The following is a 22,362-nucleotide window of genomic DNA, read 5'->3' as shown; positions in this document are numbered from 1 at the left end:
TTAAGTCAATAAATACGTACTTAAACATCAGAATTACTTTCTTTCTTATCAGATTTCAAAATTAAATTAGAACTGAAAATGATATCTGATTAGGGGCAATATTCATCAGCATTACAATTAAAGATTTGTTTCTACATTAAAGGGATTATGAATTTTTTAATGTATTGGGGACACGATTCAAATTTCATTCAGTCGTCTGTGTTTCTTGCAATTCCACTTAAACTTAGGAAAACGGGTCAAAATTTGTTCGTTAACACAATAGAGACTACATTTTTCATCCAATTTAAATAAAATTTGGTGTGATTATGTATAATGATGATATCTTGGTCGAGTTGAAAATTAAAGATTTTTCGATAAACGGGTTTTGAGTTATTGCCCTTGACTCAAGTTTGAAGTTTGAGTATCTTGCTAGGCAACCACTTGTTACAGCTTAAAAAAGCCAATCAAATTCAACATCTTCCCTAAGAAAGTGACTTTTTATGAGTGGGCTGTGGAAATTTGACATGATATATATGATTGTTCTTATCTTACGAAATTGTAACTTGTTAAGGTTAAATAGAAAAATTTGAAATTGAGAGAAGTAGCGGTAAAAACTTGATACTATGATCATATTAAACAAACATTATTGAAACTTCTATTTTGCCTACTATTCCAGTCAGACTACACTGTCTTTTACTTGGGGAATATGATTCTTGGTCATATTAAACAAACATTATTGAAACTTCTATTTTGCCTACTATTCCAGTCAGACTACACTGTCTTTTACTTGGGGAATATGATTCTTGGTCATATTAAACAAACATTATTGAAACTTCTATTTTGCCTACTATTCCAGTCAGACTACACTGTCTTTTACTTGGGAAATATGATTCTTGATCATATTAAACAAACTTTATTGAAACTTCTATTTTGCCTACTATTCCAGTCAGACTACACTGTCTTTTACTTGGGGAATATGATTCTTGGTCATATTAAACAAACATTATTGAAACTTCTATTTTGCCTACTATTCCAGTCAGACTACACTGTCTTTTACTTGGGGAATATGATTCTTGATCATATTAAACAAACATTATTGCTTCAGGATGTTTTATCACAATAGAATTATAACTGTCAAGGATATGGTACTAGATAATTTACTCTAAGGTATATAAGATAGTTGTTGTGTCTGGTACCTTTGTGAAAATCAGATTATGAAATCATGAATCGCTTTTAGTGTAATAAGTCTTTAAATGACATTTAGCTTTTGTAAGTGCGATATAAAGACACAGCTCTATGGAACAACATTCACTGGTTAAAGTTTTAGGCACAGGTACCTAGGACTGGGTAAAATAATGGAAATAATCGATTATCGTCGCTACTAATTTATAATTTCGATTATCAAATTTCATTATAGATTGATTATATTATTTCAAAGTTATTTTCTCCACTGTCCTTATTAGCAAGTAGTAATTTCTTCCACATAGTTTCCCTTCAGCACATAACTTACCCACAATAAGACCAAAGCAAAAATATACATCTATGACACAAAAATAACCAATGGAATTAAAAATTTGGCATGTTTTTAATTTAGTATTTACAAGGTTTCTATATTGAAATATTCGAGCAATAATCAATCATTGAACGGTAGCAAGCTGTCGATAATCGATCTCAATTTGGTAATCGATACCCAGCCCTACAGATACCTGAGAATCGTTGCATAAAACTTTAACCATTGATAGCTGTGTCTATATAATTATAGACTAGGTTTAAGTTTTTTTAATTTTAAATAGAACAAAATCACCCCTTGTCTGGCAAGCTATCTTTATTAATATTGTGAAATGAATTTTCTAGGTAAATGGCAAGAGGCATTAATCCTTTTTTAAAACTATTTTTAAAATCAGTCTGATGTGTTAAAAAATTTCACAATTACACAATCTACAATTATTAAAGAGGTTTTTTAAGTACATGGAATTTTTTTTGCTCAAATTCACAAAACTAAAGACCAAAATCTATAGAAGTCCTTTTACTTTTTAAGTTTTAACTGACAGTAACTCTTGCTGTTAATTTTAGAACTCCAAAACTTACGAATGAATCCTAGCAGAAAAGCTGTAAATTATGGAGATAATTGTCTTACTTATCCTGAAGGTTTCCAAATTTATTAAGTCAAACACCAAAACTTGGTCAAACTTCTTATTTGACAAATAGTATACCCTGTTTTTTTCAATTAATTATATAAATATAAATTCAGTTTGATGAACAAGAAGATAAATAGATATAAATGACATATTTTAGAAATCTTTTCGCATATAAATTACAATGATTTGGAATAATAGAAATTTTGAATACTGTCCTTTGAACTGAGTATCCACAGGAATACAATTAGTAGCCCTTTGAAAACTGCATGTTGTTTTATCAAGTGTAAGAGAAATTTTGTGAACATTCTAGATGAGCATGATGTTATAGAAACTGCTGTTAAAGAAGATGAAGAAGATGCTATAGAATCAGAAATTGTACGTGGTCCAGTAGATAAACCATCAGCACCTTTATCATTTACTGCTCTATATACGTCTGATGTTTTCAAACAAACTGGTATGTAATCAACATTTACTTGAATTCGAATTTCAAAGCTTTATTAAATTTAGGCACAGAAACAATGAAATTGCTGCATTGTTGCATCTCCAATAACAGCATGTACATTGATGTTTCTTGTGGGGGCCAAAAGGGGCTATAGCCTGTGTGTGCCCCCTTAGTTTTAATAGTGGAATTGCAGGAACAACAGACGTCTGATTGAAAATTGATGCGATCAGTAGCAATTTGTAAAGAGGTACCAATGGATTGTTTGGGCGTTGGGCCTAAATAAATTGACATTGGTTAAACTTTTTCGGATATGTTTTTCAGATACTCCAAAGGAAATGAAGCAAGCTCTGAAACAATTTGGTTTCCAAAGTTTTAGACCAGGACAGGAGAATGCCATGAAAAGAATTCTATGTGGTAAGATAATGTGTTTTCTTTCAATAAATTGCTAATATTCAACTTGATGCAGTGAACCTTTGATAGTAGAACTAAAAACCACACCATACCTGTGTTTAACTGAACAGCTTTCCATCATTAATGCCCCTAAGCACAATTTTTGAACATATGTTCCCAACTTGAAATATAGACATGAGAATAATTTCTAATTGGTCAACTATAGTAGGGAAGCAGACTGAAAATAGGTCATTAATCTGAAGATCGCATAGCATGAAACTCATGGTAACAACAACATGGTGTTTAGGTTCTGTTTTAATATTTCTATATTACTGTACAATTGCATTGAGCACTACAAATATTTTATTATTGTAATTAAAATTATATTACAATTTCATATTTATTTTGTTTCTGATGTTTTGAAATTGTAATTTAATTTAATTAGATTGCCATGAAATAGCCTCTTCAAATATTTGGAAATATAAGTTCAGAAATGTGGGTGGTTTTATAGATCTTTAAAATGTCAATATACTAGAAAAAAAGTTTGAAACCATGTGGGACCAAAATCAATATCTGAGGAAGTGGAACCACAAAAACTATGTTTACTGCAATGGAATCTCAGCCAAAAACAAGATTCAGTTGGCAAGTAGTGATGATATCATATTGGTTTTCATTAGAATTCCAATAACTTAATGTAATAAAGTATACCTAACATGGCCATAACTAAATTAACACAAATGCCTCATGTCCAATTTGACAAAAAGGAAACTTTGTTTAGAAATTTAAAAATATAAATATGATATCGGATGAATAATATTGCTCTTATTATGTCAACAATAAACGTGGTTACTCTTTGAATTCTACCAAAAGCGTTGATATTTAAGACATTACCGTCTTCAAAGACAACAGAATTTTTGCCTTCTTAGAAAAAAGACCTTACCCAAGAGACCTTTAGCATTATGTTGTGGATTGATTGATTTGCAAAAAATCTTAGTTTGTTGCTAAGCTAACTCGATTTGTTCAGATCTATTTCATATGAAAAAAGAAATAATGTGTAATTGAAATGGAGCTAATAGTACTTTTGCTTTCATAATGGGCTTTTACAGAGGATTAAATATACCCTATTATTTGTGAATTTACAAAAAAAAGTCTAGTTAACAAACGCTTCATCAACATTATTAGCCTACTGACCAAATATGTCAACTGGCAAGAATCTCAATCATACCCTCAAGATTTAAGTAATATTAATCAGATGTTAAGTTGTTAAAGACAATAAATAAGCTTATTCCATTGTTAATTGATTTTACCAGCTGAACATATTTTAGCCTTTACATAATTACAATTCCGATAAATTCAGTGAATTGTTATAAATGAGATTCACTGCTAATAGATTGTGACAATGGCCCAATTGGGGTTTCAGAACAAATCACACCTCTTAAAGGACTGTTGACTGCTGAAGAGGTAAAATTGAATTCAGTCGGAAACATCTGCCTCTATACCAGTCTTTGATAGTTATGTTGACAGTTGTAAGCTTGAGTAGAGTTCGATTTATAGTTTTTCAATAAAACAATTGAATATTGATATTGCAAAATGTCTACAAGACTATGCATGTGTGTAAACTTCAAATTTGTCGATTACTTAATTTGTCCAATGTTATTTAAGGTTTGGAATTTGTTTCATAATAATTGCATTGTTTTGTGTAAGAATATATGTCCTTATGTTGTTTATTTTTGTTCTCTAATGCTTTAAATACAGCTTGTGAATTTGACTAAGGGGTGACAATTTGAAAAGGTATATCTGTAACCTCCTTGTGATGATAGTCTATTATCCTTATCATTGGCTTGGTAATGTTCTCTACCATATTGAGCTAATGATGATGATTGTGTGTAAAGTTATTAAGCTAATGATGATGTTCAGCAATTTTTCATCACAAGGAGGTAGCTGACATATATCTATTCTCATAGACAAAAAAACACATTGGAGTGAAAACTTCATCAGATAGTGTCAGATAAACATGACACCAAAAATGATAGTGAAATTTAGATAGATTGCTACTTAAATTATTTTAATGTATTCATGTTATGTTGTAGGTCTATCAACGCTTGTAGTCTTATCTACAGGAGAGGGGAAAAGTTTATGTTATCAACTACCAGCTTATGTTTATGGTGAAAATTCATCATGTTTAACACTTGTTGTATCACCATTAGTGTCTTTAATGGAAGATCAGGTTAGATGATGAACATTGTACAATATGGATACCAAGTATAAGACATGCATTTTGAATACATGAATCAATGGTGTTTCAATGAATCAGTAGGGGAGGACGTCTGTTAGGTGCCACTGAATTTTCACACAAAGCTCACTGCAGTCACTTTGTTGAATATTGTAAAGGGTTCCAAAGGAGGTTTTTATACGCCCACACGTAAGATGGGCGTATATTGTAATCACCCCGTCGGTCCGTCCGTCTGTTGGTCCGCCCGTCCGTCCGTTCACATTTGGCTCGTGCTCACTCTACAGGCTACAGTTCTTTATGGATTCTTTTGATTTTGATTTCGTATGTCAATGTTGTTATGAAGATGATCCCTATTGATTTTTGTGATGATCGGATAATTTTTCACCGAAATATCGTGCCTGACTTGACGTTTTTCTCTATTAGCTATATTGTGCAACTCGTGCTCACTCTACAGGCTACAATTTTTTACAGATTCTTTTGATTTTTATTTTGTGTGTCAATGTCATTATGAAGATGATCCCTATTGATTTTCATGATGATCTATTGATTTTTGTGATGATCGGATAATTTTTCACCAAAATATCCTGTCTGACTTGAAATTTTACTCTATTAGCTATATTGTGCAACTCGTGCTCACTCTACAGGCTACAATTCTTTACAGATTCTTTTGATTTTTATTTTGTGTGTCAATGTCATTATGAAGATGATCCCTATTGATTTTCATGATGATCTATTGATTTTTGTGATGATCGGATAATTTTTCACCAAAATATCCTGTCTGACTTGAAATTTTACTCTATTAGCTATATTGTGCAACTCGTGCTCACTCTACAAGCTACAATTCTTTACAGATTCTTTTGATTTTTATTTTGTGTGTCAATGTCATTATGAAGATGGTAAATATATCGAATTACATAATACTTACAATCAAAGCTATCTGTGGGCGTATGTTACCTTGCCTGGCAAGCTATATTCTAGATTTTCTGAGCACAATGGGAACACCTATTGAAATATTTACACAAGTGAAAGTGTGCTTTATATTCATACCTAAGCTAGAAATTCCTTTCAATGAACCGTTTCTGCTTTTAAGGTAACTGGTCTGCCACCTGGTGTAAAAGGAGCTTGTTTACATGCCAATATGTCCAAAGTACAGAAAGAAAATGTTTTCAAATCAATATCAGAAGGCAATGTACATTTTTTGCTGGTGTCTCCTGAAGCTGTTGTTGGTGGTGCCTGGTCGACTATTGGTTCTTTTCCTGGTCCAGACAAATTACCTCCGATAGCCTTTGTCTGTATTGATGAAGCTCATTGTCTATCAGAGTGGTCTCATAATTTCAGACCATCATATCTACGTTTATGTAAGGTATGTACACAATTAAGATATAGAGGGCTAGGTAAAATAGTCCATTATTAGTGCTATGAATTTATAAGTTAGATTATCAATAATCAATTTTCATAATCTCTTAAATGTCAGAGTTAGATTTTCTTCAGACTACCTGTTATAAATCCACTCTTCAACAAAGTGTCTTTCACAAAGTTTCCCTTCAATATAACTTACCTTCAATAAATCATAATAACAGATCAAAGCAATAGTATTCTTATTATTATTCTTCATTGACACAAAAATTAAACAAAGAATTAAAACTTTTAACATGCTTTTTATTGAGTATTAAGAATATCTCTCTGTTTAAATATTTCGATTAGTATTCAATCGTTGATCGGTAACAAATTACCGATTGGTAATCGATACCTGGCACTGGATGACATCTGATAACAGTGGTTTAACCCAGACAATTATTACTCAACCATATTCTATTGCAATTTAAAAGAAATTTGAATGACAGGGTATCATAAATGATAATTGAAATTCTACCCCGTGGAGACATGGAACACACATCAACAGCTAAAGATGATGATTAGTCTAAAGAGGTGGTGTGTTAATGACAGTATTCATTTTTCCAGGTCATGTTTTATATTCAAACACATATATTTTCTCTTCTGTGATTTATTTCTCAAGTTCTAATACTGGACAGATTCAAGATAACAGAAGCTGCAAGAGCTATATTCTTCTGAAACTGAAATTAAATCAAGATTTTATGAAATACAGTTATCTTATTGAATCAATTTTGATTTAAAATCAATTTTTTTTGATTGACCAAGAGAATTATAAGTAAAGTTTTGTTGTGAATAAGGCATTATGTTCATTTGCTTATAACTTTGTCAAAACAATCAATATTTTTTCTGAAATTAGTTTCCTATTCTTAGAGAATCAACCTAATTATTGATCCAGTAAATATAGTGACTTATAAGTTTAAATTTTCGTTGACCAATATAATGATTGGCAGATGTCAATCATTTTTTGTATAAACTTAGGTAATGCCAAAGCATGCTCAATGTGTGGTTCTAATATATTTATTTCATTTGATTAGAGTTTTGGCTGAAGTAATTGGCTGCTGTGGAAAACATTGTTATTTTTACACGTCAACATGAAATGTTCAGCATTTACGTTGCTCTGTAGGTCCATAATTGCTGGAAAACACGTCAGAAGGCAACGTTTATTTTGATGATCTTTGGTGAAATTGTGATCTGTATTGAAATAAGTTGCCCTTGTTTTTTGAAACACATTTGATTTTTAGCCTGTAAACATACTATATGAAAATTGTTGAAACTATTAAATATCAATTAAGGCTTAGCCCTCTCAAAATCAATCAAACATGGCCTGGTAATGGTTGCCATTCTACCAAATCTTCTTATTCAAGTAAAACTGTCAATGGGCATACGTTACCTTGTCTGGCAAGCTCTCATTTATCATTGCTGTATGTTTATCCATGTGGCAAATTATTTTCAGTTTAAAGTAGGCGGTGCACAAATTGTGATTCAAAAAAAAAATGCTTTAATTTTCAGATTTTAAAATCGTCTTTGAAGGATAAAAACTTCTTCAACAAGTTAATTGAAGAGCACTTGTAATGTTTGATATTTGCTCCTTGGCATCTAATCTTGTTATGAACTAAAGTCGTCAAGAGAGTTAATATACTTTAAACGATTTCACATGCCTTGAGGTTAAATTGAAATTTGTTCAGAATTCTGTACATTAATCAGCTTACAAGGAAATAATAACTTCTAACTTCTTTTTTCATCTTATATTTTTTCTAGTTGCCGATTTTTGTTACCTTTAAAATTACTTTTCAAATTTACTTGTGTTAAATGTAGTGTCAAAAAAAAACAGAAATAGAAAGCTTTCAAGTTTCATTTTTCTTATCTAATATCACTGATATTTCACTTCTTCAATTTTTTCAACATCAATTTTCGATTATTTTTTTGATGGATTTAGTGTTGCTATTAGACAATCTATCCTCTTTATTTTATCATGAAGTGTATGGTCAAGCTTGAAGCACTACTTTAGAATATCATAGGACATTATCTAAATTCTCTCTTCATGTAATGTTTTTATGTGGTAATTTTACTGAATTATATTGTAATTTAATGGAGAAAAACTCTATTAAGGCTGTTTGCAAAAAACAACTAAATTGTTGTCATAAATAGGAATATCGTATTGCATCTGTAAATAAATGAAATGCTGATTTTAAAAATCTGGTAAGAAGCATTTGAATTAGCCACTGACAAATTTAGAAGCATTTGAATTATCCACTGACAAATTTAGAAGCATTTGAATTATCCACTGACAAATTTAGAAGCATTTGAATTATCCACTGACAAATTTAGAAGCATTTGAATTATCCACTGACAAATTTAGAAGCATTTGAATTATCCAATAACAAATTTAGAAGCATTTGAATTATCCACTGACAAATTTAGAAGCATTTGAATTATCCACTGACAAATTTAGAAGCATTTGAATTATCCAATAACAAATTTAGAAGCATTTGAATTATCCACTGACAAATTTAGAAGCATTTGAAGTATCCACTGACAAATTTTTGAATTTTGTGCTGACAAAGTTAGAAGCTTTTGAATATTGCACTGACAAAGTTAAAAGTTTTTGAATTTTGCACTGACAAAGTTAGAAGCTTTTGAATTTTGCACTGACAAAGTTAAAAGTTTTTGAATTTTGCACTGACAAAGTTAGAAGCTTTTGAATTTTGCACCGACAAAGTTAAAAGCATTTGAATTTTGGACTGACAAAGTTAAAAGTTTTTGAATTTTGAGCTGACAAAGTTAAAAGTTTTTGAATTTTTAGCTAACAAATCTAGAAGCATTTGAATTTTGCATCTATAGATAAATGAAATGTAGATTTTAAGAATATGTTTGTCTTTGACAAAGTTTTAAGCATTAAAATGTCATTCAAACAAGCTTTATTTAGCTAATAGATTAAATGATGAATTCGATGATAAAATTTTTGCATCCATGTGGTATTTTAATTTTAGATATAAAAGTTGTTAAAGATAGAGTCTTTCATTTTTGTTTCTAATCCATTGTTGTGTGTCAAACATTTATATAAATCGATTGGACGGTTATCCTAACGACTTCCGAGTACAAGAGTTAATCTGTGGGGTCCCTAATTAACTCGTAATTAGCTAATTACCGGGGGAATCCCCGTGTTTACATTTCCAATAGTCCCGATTTCCAATGTTTAATTTGATTGGCTATTATTTTTAAAAGAATGCGTGCATGCACATCAGAAAAGTCCATCATAACAAAGAAAATTTGGTCACTTACAACAATGGCAGCAAGAAGAATACACCGTTGGGAAATGATAAAGACTTCAGAATCGAAGAAATATGTTTCCATTTGTTCAAGATGAATAATTGTAATCATTTTAAGTATATTCTTACTTACCATATTGCTTTTCTCCTCTGCTGGACTAAATATTTCGAATTATGAAAATGTGGATAACTCTTCAATCTAAATCAGAAATTATCATGTTACGTGATCTCTATCTATGATGCCATTACCTCATTCCTGAACGTAAATAGACCAAGGGCTTCCCCGAGCTTGGCGAAGCGTTTGCGTGGTTGATTGGATTAACCACTAGAAAGGCCCATTAATCTATGGTTAAGCTCTTTTAATCTCTTTTGGACTACTTTTAATCAAGAAAACCCATCTTTAAGATTAACGTGTCAATCATTAGTTTTATTTCTTTGTCTGTTGTGTTTCTCAATTTCTGTCAGATTTGTCAGAATGATGATAATACAAGAAATGGGAAATGAAAACAAAAGAACTTGATCTATTCTCAGTTTATGCTTCCAATTACATTTTATATTAGAATAAAATATGTGACATATACCTACATTGAATATGATAATAGATATTATAAAAAGTATATGGTAGGGAATTTAACCTTTTGTAGATATTAAAAGGGCAATGTGCAAAGTTTTATTATTAAAAAATTTAAATGTGAATTATAATTGAAAATATTTCTAAAATATGCTATTTACATCTATGTATTTACTTGACCAAACGCAATTGGTTTTTAAAGGGTTAATTAAAAACAGAGTGTACAGATTGTTAACTAAACATTTTAAACATGATTTGGTGTTGGGTCTTTCCTTCATTTTAGTTGAAACCTCCAGAAAGGGTAGAATACATATTTCTGTTCCAATTTGACTTTTTCTTTTTACATCTATACATAAGTTTTCCAACACCAACCAATCTAAACCTTTTAAGTAGTTTTGTTAATAAAAATTACATCAGGGTTTATATTTAAGTTAAAACTTTCAGATACGTTAAAGGACATAATCCCTTGATATTAGTGTACAGTTTCCATTAATTATAGCGCCTAAATTTTCCAACCTCCTAAAAAAGCAGACTGCTCCTTTAACAGAACTATATGGTATAAAATGCTTTGTATTACAGATATTAAGAGAAGTATATGGCGTCAAATGTTTCCTGGGTTTAACAGCAACTGCTACTAAATCAACAGCTTTAGATGTAGCTAAGCATCTGGGTATTGAAGATGATGAAGATGCTATCATACGTGGTTCTCCTGTTCCTAAGAATCTTCTGCTGTCAGTTTCTAGAGATAATGATAAAGATGAGGTATGTTTATGTTTGTCTTTATTATTAACTTTCACAGGGTTAAGCAGGGTGGTGTGTGGAAAATTCATGATACATCTCAATATGCGTTCACTTGGTCATATATTATTGTCAGTAATATAAATTTGTCATAGATAAATACAATAACCTAACATGTTTCTGATATAAAATGCTTATCAGGACATTTTGCTAGGAAATTGGAGTTCAAATTCAAATATTAATTCAAAAGTTCAATGAGGAAGGCAAGTAAACTCATTGAACAGGATTAAGATGCCAATTAGAAGATTCTATAGTACAAAGTCTTGTTGCAGATATTGCTGGATTATATTAATATTTGAGCAGAGTTTGGATTCATGAACACAATGATTGTCATATTTGGGCATGCATGATTGGCATAATTTGGATATTTTTTATGAAGTCCCAGAGAGGACATTAAAACAATCTTTACATAAGGACATCTTAAGATTAGGATTGAATTATTATTGTTATTTATATTATACATTGTATCTTTTGTTTGTCGTTTGGTAATGAACCATTTTATGAACCATTTGCTTAACCAGATTAAAAACGAGATATATTTCTCTACAATTTGGCTTTTATTTTGCTGAAATTCTCAATCAAAAATCATAGCAACGGTAAAATTTTAATATAAACCTTTGAATTATTTTTGGCATTTTAGAATTAAAGGTACACATTTCTCTAGATTTTGGTGAATAGTTTTCATAAATTTGATCAAAAGATTTCAACCTACATAAAAAAAAAAATCAGACGGCCACTTTAATATTTTATTGATTATAAAAAAAATAAATAAAAAAATTCTGACAGATATTCATAATATATAGTTCAGTGAATGAGATATTTTGATGCAAATCCACTTTATATGACAGATTGAGGTATTAACAGATTTATATTTGTGTTGGAGATATAGATTTCTAACTAGTCCCTACCAAATCATTTTCTGTTGTGAATTTCTACATGTTTAAGTTAGAAAAACTATCTGGCTCTAATTCTCTAATGTCTCATCCATTTTCTTCTGACATTAGTCTTTTCTTGTTCATTCAAAAAATCACTTACCGACTTTTTAAGGTGTGAAATTCAATGGACTAAATACACGAAGTCAGAGATTTATGAGTTGTTAACCTATTTTAAAAGGTAACTTGATAACTCTTCAGAGCACCATCTTAACAATGTCAAACTATTACAGATTTCGTACTTATACCTTTACTGCAATGGTCACCTATTTTGTATCACGCAATGCAACGACTTGATTGGATTGTACGCTAGCGAATACACAGCCCTTGACAAAAAGGCTATAAACATTATAGCTTGATGTTCTCAGACTTTCTGTCAAGGCCTCTGATAGTTTGAATTCGCTAGCATACAATCCAATCAAATCGCTTCATTTACAAACTTGTATGACACAAGGAAGGTGACCATTGCAGTCAAGGTATAAACTCATGACCTGAACTGAAAAGACTAATGTCAGAAGAAAATGGATGAGACAATAGAGAATTAGAGCCAGATAGTTTTTCTAACTTCTAATGTGAAGATGTCACATGTTTTTATACTTACATTGAATTTATGTGATCTGTGTAAATTCAGAAATACTTTCCTGGCAGTTGCACAGACTTTCTCATTGTTAGAAAAAACTCTTAACCTATGATGGGGCTAAATACTGAACGCTGTTTGACAAGAGGACAATAGTGAAAATAACATACAGGAACGTAGTTCATAATCATTTTGAATCACTTCTTCGATTTAACGTCAAATTTTTCAAAAGGCTACAATTTTCGACAAAGCCTTAAAATCACTTTTAAAGCCATTTCTAAACCCTTAAATGTGATTTGAAGGCTTTGTTGAAATATTGTAGCCTTTATTAAAAATCAAGTGATTCATATTGGTTATGAACAATTTTGTGTGTGTTGTTTCAACATAAGAACCATACAAAGTTTTGTATGCCTTAAACTGAGAAAGATTGTATTCATGAGATGATTTAAAAGGAAGTAAACTGGCACCAGTCCAAGCAGACTAAAACTGAAAACTTCTTATGTGATTTTAAATGAAGGCAATTGGTGGAACGTAGTTGATCTATCAGACCAGTACTTAAAATTATAGATCTCTAAAGAAAAGTTTGAATAATAGGTTTCTCCTTTTATCTTAATATACACTTATTGTTAGTTTAAGCAAAAGAAATGGAAAAATAAAGATGCTGTAATAACAAGTCTTCAAGATAAGTGGACTTGGTTGCTTTCTAAGGTTTCCCAAGGTTTCAACAACTTTCTTTTGAACAAAACTCTTGATTAGTCATCAGTAGTCAACACATTGTCTTAACCTCACCTCAAAGATCTTTTACAAATGTCATATATATTCGATCTAATCATCATGTAAGTCATTATTTTATTGAATCAGTTTTGGCATAATCTTGATTTTTTCCACTGGATAGATGAAATGGCATCAATATTTATTTTAAAAACCAGAAATTCAGCTTTGGAATTCCTGATTTTTGTCTCTGACTTATTCCAAGTTTATTTTTCCTGAAATTAGACACTTTTTGATCTAAGTTTTGATCTTGATAAGGGAAGAAAGGGTCGATTTGATTTGATTGGATCGATTGATATTAAGTGAGGAACATTAAGAAAATATTAAATGCTAATCTTAAGCAGAATTTAAATTGGATTGTGTCTCTCTGGACTCCATTTCAAACTAAAATTGTGTTAAGATTGGGGAATTACCATGAGAGATTTGTTTAGAATAGGGGATCTGGACTGTTCTTCTTGGAAACTTAACTAAGATTAAATCTGAATTTTAAGAAATACAGTTATCTGATTGGATAATGAAATTTAAATATAAAATTGATGTCAGTGATTGACCAATCAAACTCCATTCATTTCATTTTGTAACTTTGGCAGGAAGAAGTTCATGATGATAAAAGCTTTGTGGAATATCTAAAAATTGTAAATCCTTGATAATTTGGAGGCATGTTCTAGTAAAGGTTCAAAACGTTAAAAGTAATTTGCATGCTGTATTATTACCAATTGACAAGGCCGCCACACACAAACAGGAAACAGGAAGTTTTAAAGTAAGATGAATTTTGACTCTGGAGAATAATGGTATGAATTATGAGGGTATCTTACAATAATTCAGACAGTGATGATGAACTTTGGAATTAATTTCCTTCTTGAGTTCAGATTGATGTTTATTGGTAATAAAGGTGTGAAGATATAGTACCAGACAAAATGTGGTCCGATATTGGTCTTAGATAATATTGGAAGCTATAATTACTTTCCAATCATTATCTCATTTCACCCACATTTAATACAGTAGTGGTTATGTATATGACCATATCGGTCAGTATGTCAAATCAATTTTCTAGCTATTCTATGTGTGTCGGTGTCATTTATGGCTTCTGTTTTTGCATCATTCTAATTTTTTTATTTCATCAGATATCACTGGTTCCTGTTATTAAAGAAATGATTTAATGGGATAAGAAACCTTATATGACCTCCCTATCACAATTTAAGCTGCCAATAATGTCTTTGGACCTTTGCAATAGCTTCATCATAAATTGGTTAGTTTTAGTGGAATTGCAAGACCCACAGACGTCTGATTGAAAATTAGAATGTTGCAAATTGATGCTATCATTGTTCCTGTTACCAATAGAATGGTTCAAAAGCCTCTTTTACATTCTCTTAAAATATCAGAAGATAATCACTATAAATTAAGTACCATAAAAGTTAGTAACTTGTTAGTCTTAAATCAATGAATTTAGTACTTATTTAAGGTAAGAAACTATATAAGTAGAACCAAGTAAATATCCATATAATTGTGGTCATAAGACATAAAACTTAAGGATATCAGAAAAAACCCATCATATTTAACCAGTGGCAGCACCAGCCTTCTAATACTTGGGGTACATATGGTGAGAAACAGTCTGTGCACCAATAAGATGACCTAAAACAATTTATTTGTGGTATTTGACAAGCAACAAATAAGTTGTCATATAAGAGGAAATGGTAAAGACAGCTTATCATTGGGAAAAACTCTTCTTTTCTTTAGTTATATAATGAAAGGGATATTACTTAAAATAAAAAAGAAATTGTTTCTTTAAAGATCATCATATTCAAGATAAATATCCATGATTATTTCTTCACACACTGTGAATATGATTAAAGGGATTGTAAAGAGGTTCGCTGGGGACACTGATTTTCATGAATTTGCACCAGTTTGTGGTTCCTGCAATTCACTAAAGAAAAGAATTTGATGATGTCACTAATTACAAAATATGCTATTATATCACATAAGGCCCTTAGTGACGTCATAAAACACATATTTTTAATGGAATTGCAGGAACCACAGATGTCTATAGGAGTATATGTATGATTCTAAGAATTGTGTACAATGTAAATAAAAATTACCAAGAGGATTGATTTTCAACTTTATAGACTAATTCTATTCTAATTAATATTGAATATTTACTTTAAAAAAATTTCTTTATCAAGATTCTGCAGAGAGCTTACAAGTTAATAGCCTTTTCATTTAAAGATAGTTCTAGATTGCAGTTGTCATAATATAATTAGATATTTAAAGGAAAATGATGGATTCTGTTTTTCTGTGACGTTTGATTATACTAAAGAGGTTAAATACAGTATTAATGAACTTGAAAGTTTGGTAAATAGACGTGAACATAAAACAAATATGAAGTTTAGTTCAATATTTTATTGGAGTTACTGACAAAAATGAAATTTTGGAATTTTGGAGTTCTGTTCTTGAAAATCATATTTTAAACTGGTTATGAGTTTGGTGAGATTTCTGTGATTCTTAAAGACTTGGGTATTTTTAGACAGCTGAGCTGCTAAAGCCTTAACCCTTTCAACGCAAGCAGAAGCTATAGTGGCCAGACAATGAGGTGTCAATGAAGACCTTGCAGCAGATGACGTCACACAACTGGCACGATACACAAGTTTTTTTATTTGAACTTCTGAGAATATGACTTTCATTCTCTGAAACTTCTGTTCAGAATGTTAAAGGGACAGGTTCCCCATTTTTGGATCTTGAAAATATATGCAAATGGTTTTCAAAATACTGGATATGTACGAAATTGCATCATTCCATCAAAAATATCTCAAACCAGGAATTTCATGTTCTATATACATGTATGTATTTTCTAACTACAAACAGGACTGTTTCAGCCTTCTGGGCCTAATCAGTGCAGTGCTGATACTGGAGTTGAGGTTTGGCTATATAGCTGCCTCATATGATCCCTCATATGTGGTATCATCGTACCATGTCTGAGTGCTCAAACTAGCAAGCTTGCGAGCTACGCATACACACTAATGACAATGGTACACTCCAACAAGGTATGAGCCAAGGAGCATAACTAACTGCAAACAGGACTGTTTAGGCTTTCCGGGCCTCATCAGTATTTCCTATATATATGTCTCCAGAAATGACGATGCATCTTTTTACCTTTAATATAATTCGGAATGGACAGATTTGAAGGCTCCATTTTCTACTTTGATCTATAACACTGTCATTGATAAGCTTGGAGCTAAAAAGTTCCAGTTTTTGAGGCTGAGGTACGATAATGGATAGTATACCTTATCCTTTAAGCAACTAATAATACAGCAAAGAATGATTAATCTTTTGAATGCATATCAATCAAAATATATCAACATCAATGAGCAAAAACAATCCAGAATAAAAATTCAATAAAAATCAAATCAATCAGCAATCTTATTTATTTCTTTATTGAAGTGTGGTAATATTTATTATATCAATTGTCAAGGATTCCTAACTTACTTTCTCATTATTACTCTGATAACCTCTTCACCTTGTCTTTACTAATCAGATAATTATTATTCTGTACTTGATTTCACTTGATTGAACACTCCAAGGAGTCCAAGTTGACAGAAAACTGTTAATAAGTTAGATATTAACACTATCATTTATTATATTTATTGAATCAACTGTTTCATCTTAGACATGTTTGGCATAGCGTTAGATGTCAATATGATCTAGAAAAATGCCATTTATTTGACTTCAATGGCATATTTTCCAGAGTGTACACTTTGTCCTCCCTTTAATGATAATATTTAAAACAATTTACAGCATTGATATAGATATGCAACAAGAATGTTACTTATTTATACCATTTGAAATGTATTATAAATGTGGTAAATGCACTACCAGATAATTATAATACCGTATTAAACAAGAGCTATTAAATTTTGAAAGTGATTTTTTTTCTTCTGATTTCTGGTAAATTGAGGTAGGATGATCCATAAATAAATTGGTCTGGCCTAAACTAACAATTAATCAAGGTTCTCAGCTACAAGCGGCATATAAAGGATTCCTCAACATTTGGAATTTAAATCTTATGATGAGTACATGATGCCCAATCCGTGAAATCATTGACAAACTTGAAGTTTCAGTAAGATTCATTAGGTTGTTTTACGGTTTAAATTCTGGCATGCACACTTAGCTTAAACTTTTAATGCATGCTGAGATTCATTTTCTTTGAACCTTTGATAGTCAAGTTATAGGAATTTTCAAGAAGAGTTTATCTCAATTGGTTCAAGTATTTAGTAAGTAGGTAAATCCATAAAGCACAAGCGATACCCTAAGGAAATGAAGTGCAAAGGTGACCCTATCTTTTTATGACTTTGGAAACATTAAAATCAGGCCTTGTCTCTTCTTGGTGGCTATTGTGAAGACTTGTGGAAAAAAAAAATTAATGGCGATGAAACTCTGCATATTGTGAAATACTGACAGTTTATGTACAGTTGACAGAAAATAAAGCCATCAAATGGCTGCTTTGACACAGTTTTGTGGCACATGACTTCAATTTCTTTGCACTGTTTAAGCAATATATATTCATCTTTTTCTGAATTTTCCAAATCTTTATTAGTTCACTGCAGCATTTTCAAAATTGTTTAACCGTAAGTTATGTAATGACATGACATGACATGATATTTAACTTGGCCATAGATCAACTCATGCAGTTGGAAAAACTTTGAACAACAACTTGATTTGATACTTGGCCGAAGTCTGAATGATGAATTTGATAATTTGAGGGGCAAAACAACAAGTTTTTGCCCAAATAGCTCATTAATTTGTCTCTGATTTGTTCATGCCCAATTCCTTTCATTTTACCAGAAGTTTAGGGAACCATTAACAAATTGTTAAAAATAGTTAAGACATGTATAAAGAAATCGTAACCGCTCTGCTTCTGTTGAGTTTGTCCTAGATAAATATTACAGCTGACTTGGTTTAAATCTGAAAATTTCTGTTATGTAAAAAGAAATAAGAACCATTTTTTTAAATCATTTCAGTCCTTTAATTATCAATTTATTCTGGAAATAAATCAGAAAATAGCTCAACAGCTTCCAGTCATATACAGGTTTAAAAACATAAAAAGTTCATCATAAGTGTGCTGTTAATAATACCTTAAAGAATGTTGATTATAGGCAAGTCCTGTAGCTACTCTCATGTCAATGTTTCCATAGCCTAATGATATATTTTTGTAAATACTTCCCTGTAAATAGTGTTTAGAAAGGAACTTTTAAGTCTTCACTATGATCTGGAAGACCAGTAATTCTATTTGTGTGATCAATTGTACCCTATTCAATCAATAGTTCAGTCAATAGGGAAGTTAATATTTCCTTGTAAATAGTGTAGATAAAGGAACTTTTAAGTCTTCTGTATGCTCTGGAAGAATTCTGCAACGTTTTCAACAAAACATAGCTCAATAGCACCAGTAATTCTATCTGTGCCCACTCACTTCCCTTGAAGACAAATAAATAAACGATAGCCTTGGAGGATATTATATTATTTCTTTACTTGTAAAAAATGTAATAAATGATGAAAAATTGTATAAATTAGTTAATAACAAATACAGACTTAATAAACAAACAGAATAGATTGTGTCAGAGCTTAACAAAAACATTAAATCCCACCATACAAACAAACTAAAACTAAAACAACAGAATACTGAAGATGGATTAGGGAGGCGATGGCCAAACTGAATCTAATTCCTGTTTGATGTCAGCGGACAATCCACTGAGTCATCTTGCTGGCCAATGACTGAGAAAGTCAATGGTACTCAATCCTGTACGCATCAGTAATCTGCGAAATTTGAAAGATAAACAGATCAAAAAATGGCCTATCTGTCCCTTTAAAGTAATGTTTATCTGTGTGATACCCTATTCTCAGAAATGTGATTTTTTTCATCTAAGCTAATCAGTGATAATCTGCACACCTTATTGTCAAAATTTGATCTGAATTTGATTTGATGTATTCATAACTATCTGCATTTGGAAATTAGATTTATGATCCATTCTCTACCATATTGCAGGGCAGTTAAGTTCATTAATAGGTTTTCAAAAATAACTTCAGCTGCCAGTTAGTTGGAGATGAGATGTATATCACATAACATTTTAATTGTAAGACTATTTCTTCTAGAGCATGTGTGCACTATATTTTCTATAGACCTTGGCGACAAGACATACAGTATTCAGAAATTGAAATTTCTAGTTTGAGTTATATTTGAAGGATCCGTGTGAGTTTGGTAAAGTTCTAATACTTCTGAAGACTATATCTACATATATTCAAATACAACATTAACCTCCAAAAGTATCAGTTGTTCCCCTTAAATTGTTCTCAAAGGTTCTTCACCCCCTTCTTATTGATGTCTTTCCTTATTATCTTATAAAAATTGTACAGAGACCACACATTTCAACTGTGCTTAAGGAATAAGGATAAAGGTCGAACTAGTGCACTTATCAACAATTAGATCCAGAGTTATCACCCTTGATACCTATTGACTTAGTAATTTCAGGCTAAGACAATTTGTCACAATTATATAATGTTTCAGTGCCATTTTAAGAACATTTTAATTCCTCCCAAATTCGTTTTGCTTTCAGCTGTGATTTGTTTTTATACTGCAATCCTTTTAGGAAAACCTCCAGACTCTATAAATAACATATGAGCTATGTATTTCTGTTTAATGTAGTGATGCATCTAAACTGGGATTAAAATTCAATCTCTAAAACATATTATAAAATTTACAATTGATCAATGACATGATTATCCACATGAAGTACAGTTTAAATCATTAAAGTTGTTCAAAAAATAGGACATTCTAATGATGCAGTGTTATGCCCTAGGTTTGAAATATAGTTTGCTGAAAGAAGTTGAAGTTTCAGATAGAAACAAAAAGATCAATATCTTTTTCATGTTGAAAAGCTCTTCGTAGATGTTTCTACACATTAGGATTTTTCTTTCTGAGTAAAAATGATGTTACTTAGATTATGAGCAAAGTCGCATACTGCTGATATTCTTGTTCAATAGTTAACCACTTATGGACATATTTCTGAAAATTATGTGTCAAGAAAGACAATCTCTTTGATTTCTCAATGCCCTGAAGCCATTGGTAAACTTTGAACCACAAATTTAATGAACAGACTTCTGTCAAATGATTGCAGACAGTTCTATTACTAGAAAGCTGTCAGTGTATGTTACTTGTCTCAGTGGTTTTCTTTTATGAAAATTAATGACTGAGTTCCATCTGCCTGTTTGAAAAGCCAATGCTTAAAGAGGCAGTCTGATTTTTTTAGTTGATTGAAAAAGTTACTTGCTCAAATTAATGAAGATAATGTGGTCTACAATATCTGAAAGTTTTAACAACAAAAATCCTGCCGTTAGTTTTTTAACACCAAAACTATTTTAACAGTTATGTAAACTCTTTAAGTTAGAAATTTTTGGGGAACAACTGAACAGATTTAAGCAAAATAAAAGCCAAATTGAAAAGAAATGTGTCTCTTGAGGTTTCAACTGAAAATATTGAGGTTTTTTGAGGTCCATGCCAAAACAAGTTTAAACAGCTTACTTAACAATGAGTACATTCTGTTTTATTAACTGTTTAAAAACAAATTTGATCGATCGATATATACAAATACATAACATTTTTAGAAATATTTTCAGGTATAATTACTAATGATGAAAATTATGCATACTAACCCTTTAAAATATCTTTCGTTAAAACTTTAATACCTGTGTTAGCTGTAGAACAACATCAATACTTTAATGTCAACAAGATCAAAGACTGAATTATTTGTTATTTCAGGCTCTAATTAATTTGTTACAAGGTGATCGCTTTTCATCCTGTCAATCTATTATTATATACTGTACTAGAAGAGAACAAGCTAATCGTGTAGCAACCTATATTAGGACCTGTTTACAGAAACCTGAAGACTCTCAACCTTCCAGTAAATGTTGTTTTTGTAATCTATCTCTTGGTAGAGGAATTCTTGTCTTCGCACAGAGTTTATTGAAAATGTGCAATTACATGCTTCACAGAATATATTCAACTAAATAAATGTTTTCATGTTGTAGAAACATTATTGCATATCCAAAAATATACTTAAATATCCAGAAGTCACAAGGTCTAATTGCAATTTTAAGGACAAAGTGCACTTGTTTTTTCGAGCTTTTACAAAACACAAGGAGAAGTATCCCACTTGAGTGTCTTAATATCTGACAACAGTGTCCCAATTTGAGATGATGGTACAAGGAAACGGGTGGTGAGCGGTAGGATTGCATGTGGTTATCAAAACTGTACAGCAAAGGATAACTCTATAAATAAGAATATTTTTTTATTTATTTATAGTAACACCAGGAAAAAAAGGAAAAAAGAAAAGCCCTGTATGGTCAGCAGAATGTTACCATGCTGGGTTAACTGCAGCTCAGAGGAAAAGAGTCCAAAAGAATTTTATGAGTGGTAAATTACGTGTTGTTGTAGCAACTGTAGCCTTTGGTATGGGTTTAGATAAATCTGATGTTCGAGCTGTCATACATTATAATATGCCTAAAAGTTTTGAAAGTTATGTTCAAGAAATTGGAAGAGCAGGTCGAGATCGTCAACTGTCACATTGTCATCTATTTTTAGATCCAGAGGTGAGTTGACCACTTTGAATTAAAAAAATCCCTGAATTGCTTGTTTTATGTATAACCTGGTCTGCCATTCCATCCTTAAGCTTTTCCCTGATTGAATGGATTTAAGATTTGTCACCTTGGCATCAATTGGAAAAATCTTGCAACCCATGATGCACTGGTCTGGAAAAAAGCAAGTTGACTTGAAGCAAACCGAAAGCTGACGGTGGGATTTTGGCCGTACCTGATACCTTGAT

The 22,362-nt window shown here is 31.2% G+C and overlaps 1 protein-coding gene across 1 annotated transcript; it reads left to right on the top strand.

Moving 5' to 3' along the window:
• Positions 1-2,879: 2,879 nt before the first annotated feature.
• Positions 2,880-22,138, top strand: LOTGIDRAFT_124475 (hypothetical protein; the record flags this gene model as incomplete). The annotated part of the gene is made up of 6 exons (XM_009061288.1): positions 2,880-2,973; positions 5,040-5,176; positions 6,273-6,545; positions 10,997-11,183; positions 21,322-21,441; positions 21,843-22,138. Coding segments are annotated over 6 exons (1,107 nt in total), but the record flags the coding sequence as incomplete, so codon positions are not given.
• Positions 22,139-22,362: the final 224 nt, after the last annotated feature.

Source organism: Lottia gigantea, assembly GCF_000327385.1.
Source record: "Lottia gigantea unplaced genomic scaffold LOTGIsca_47, whole genome shotgun sequence".
Taxonomy (NCBI): domain Eukaryota; kingdom Metazoa; phylum Mollusca; class Gastropoda; family Lottiidae; genus Lottia; species Lottia gigantea.
Note: the sequence above shows the minus strand (reverse complement) of the source record. Positions and strands in the feature narration are given on the sequence as shown.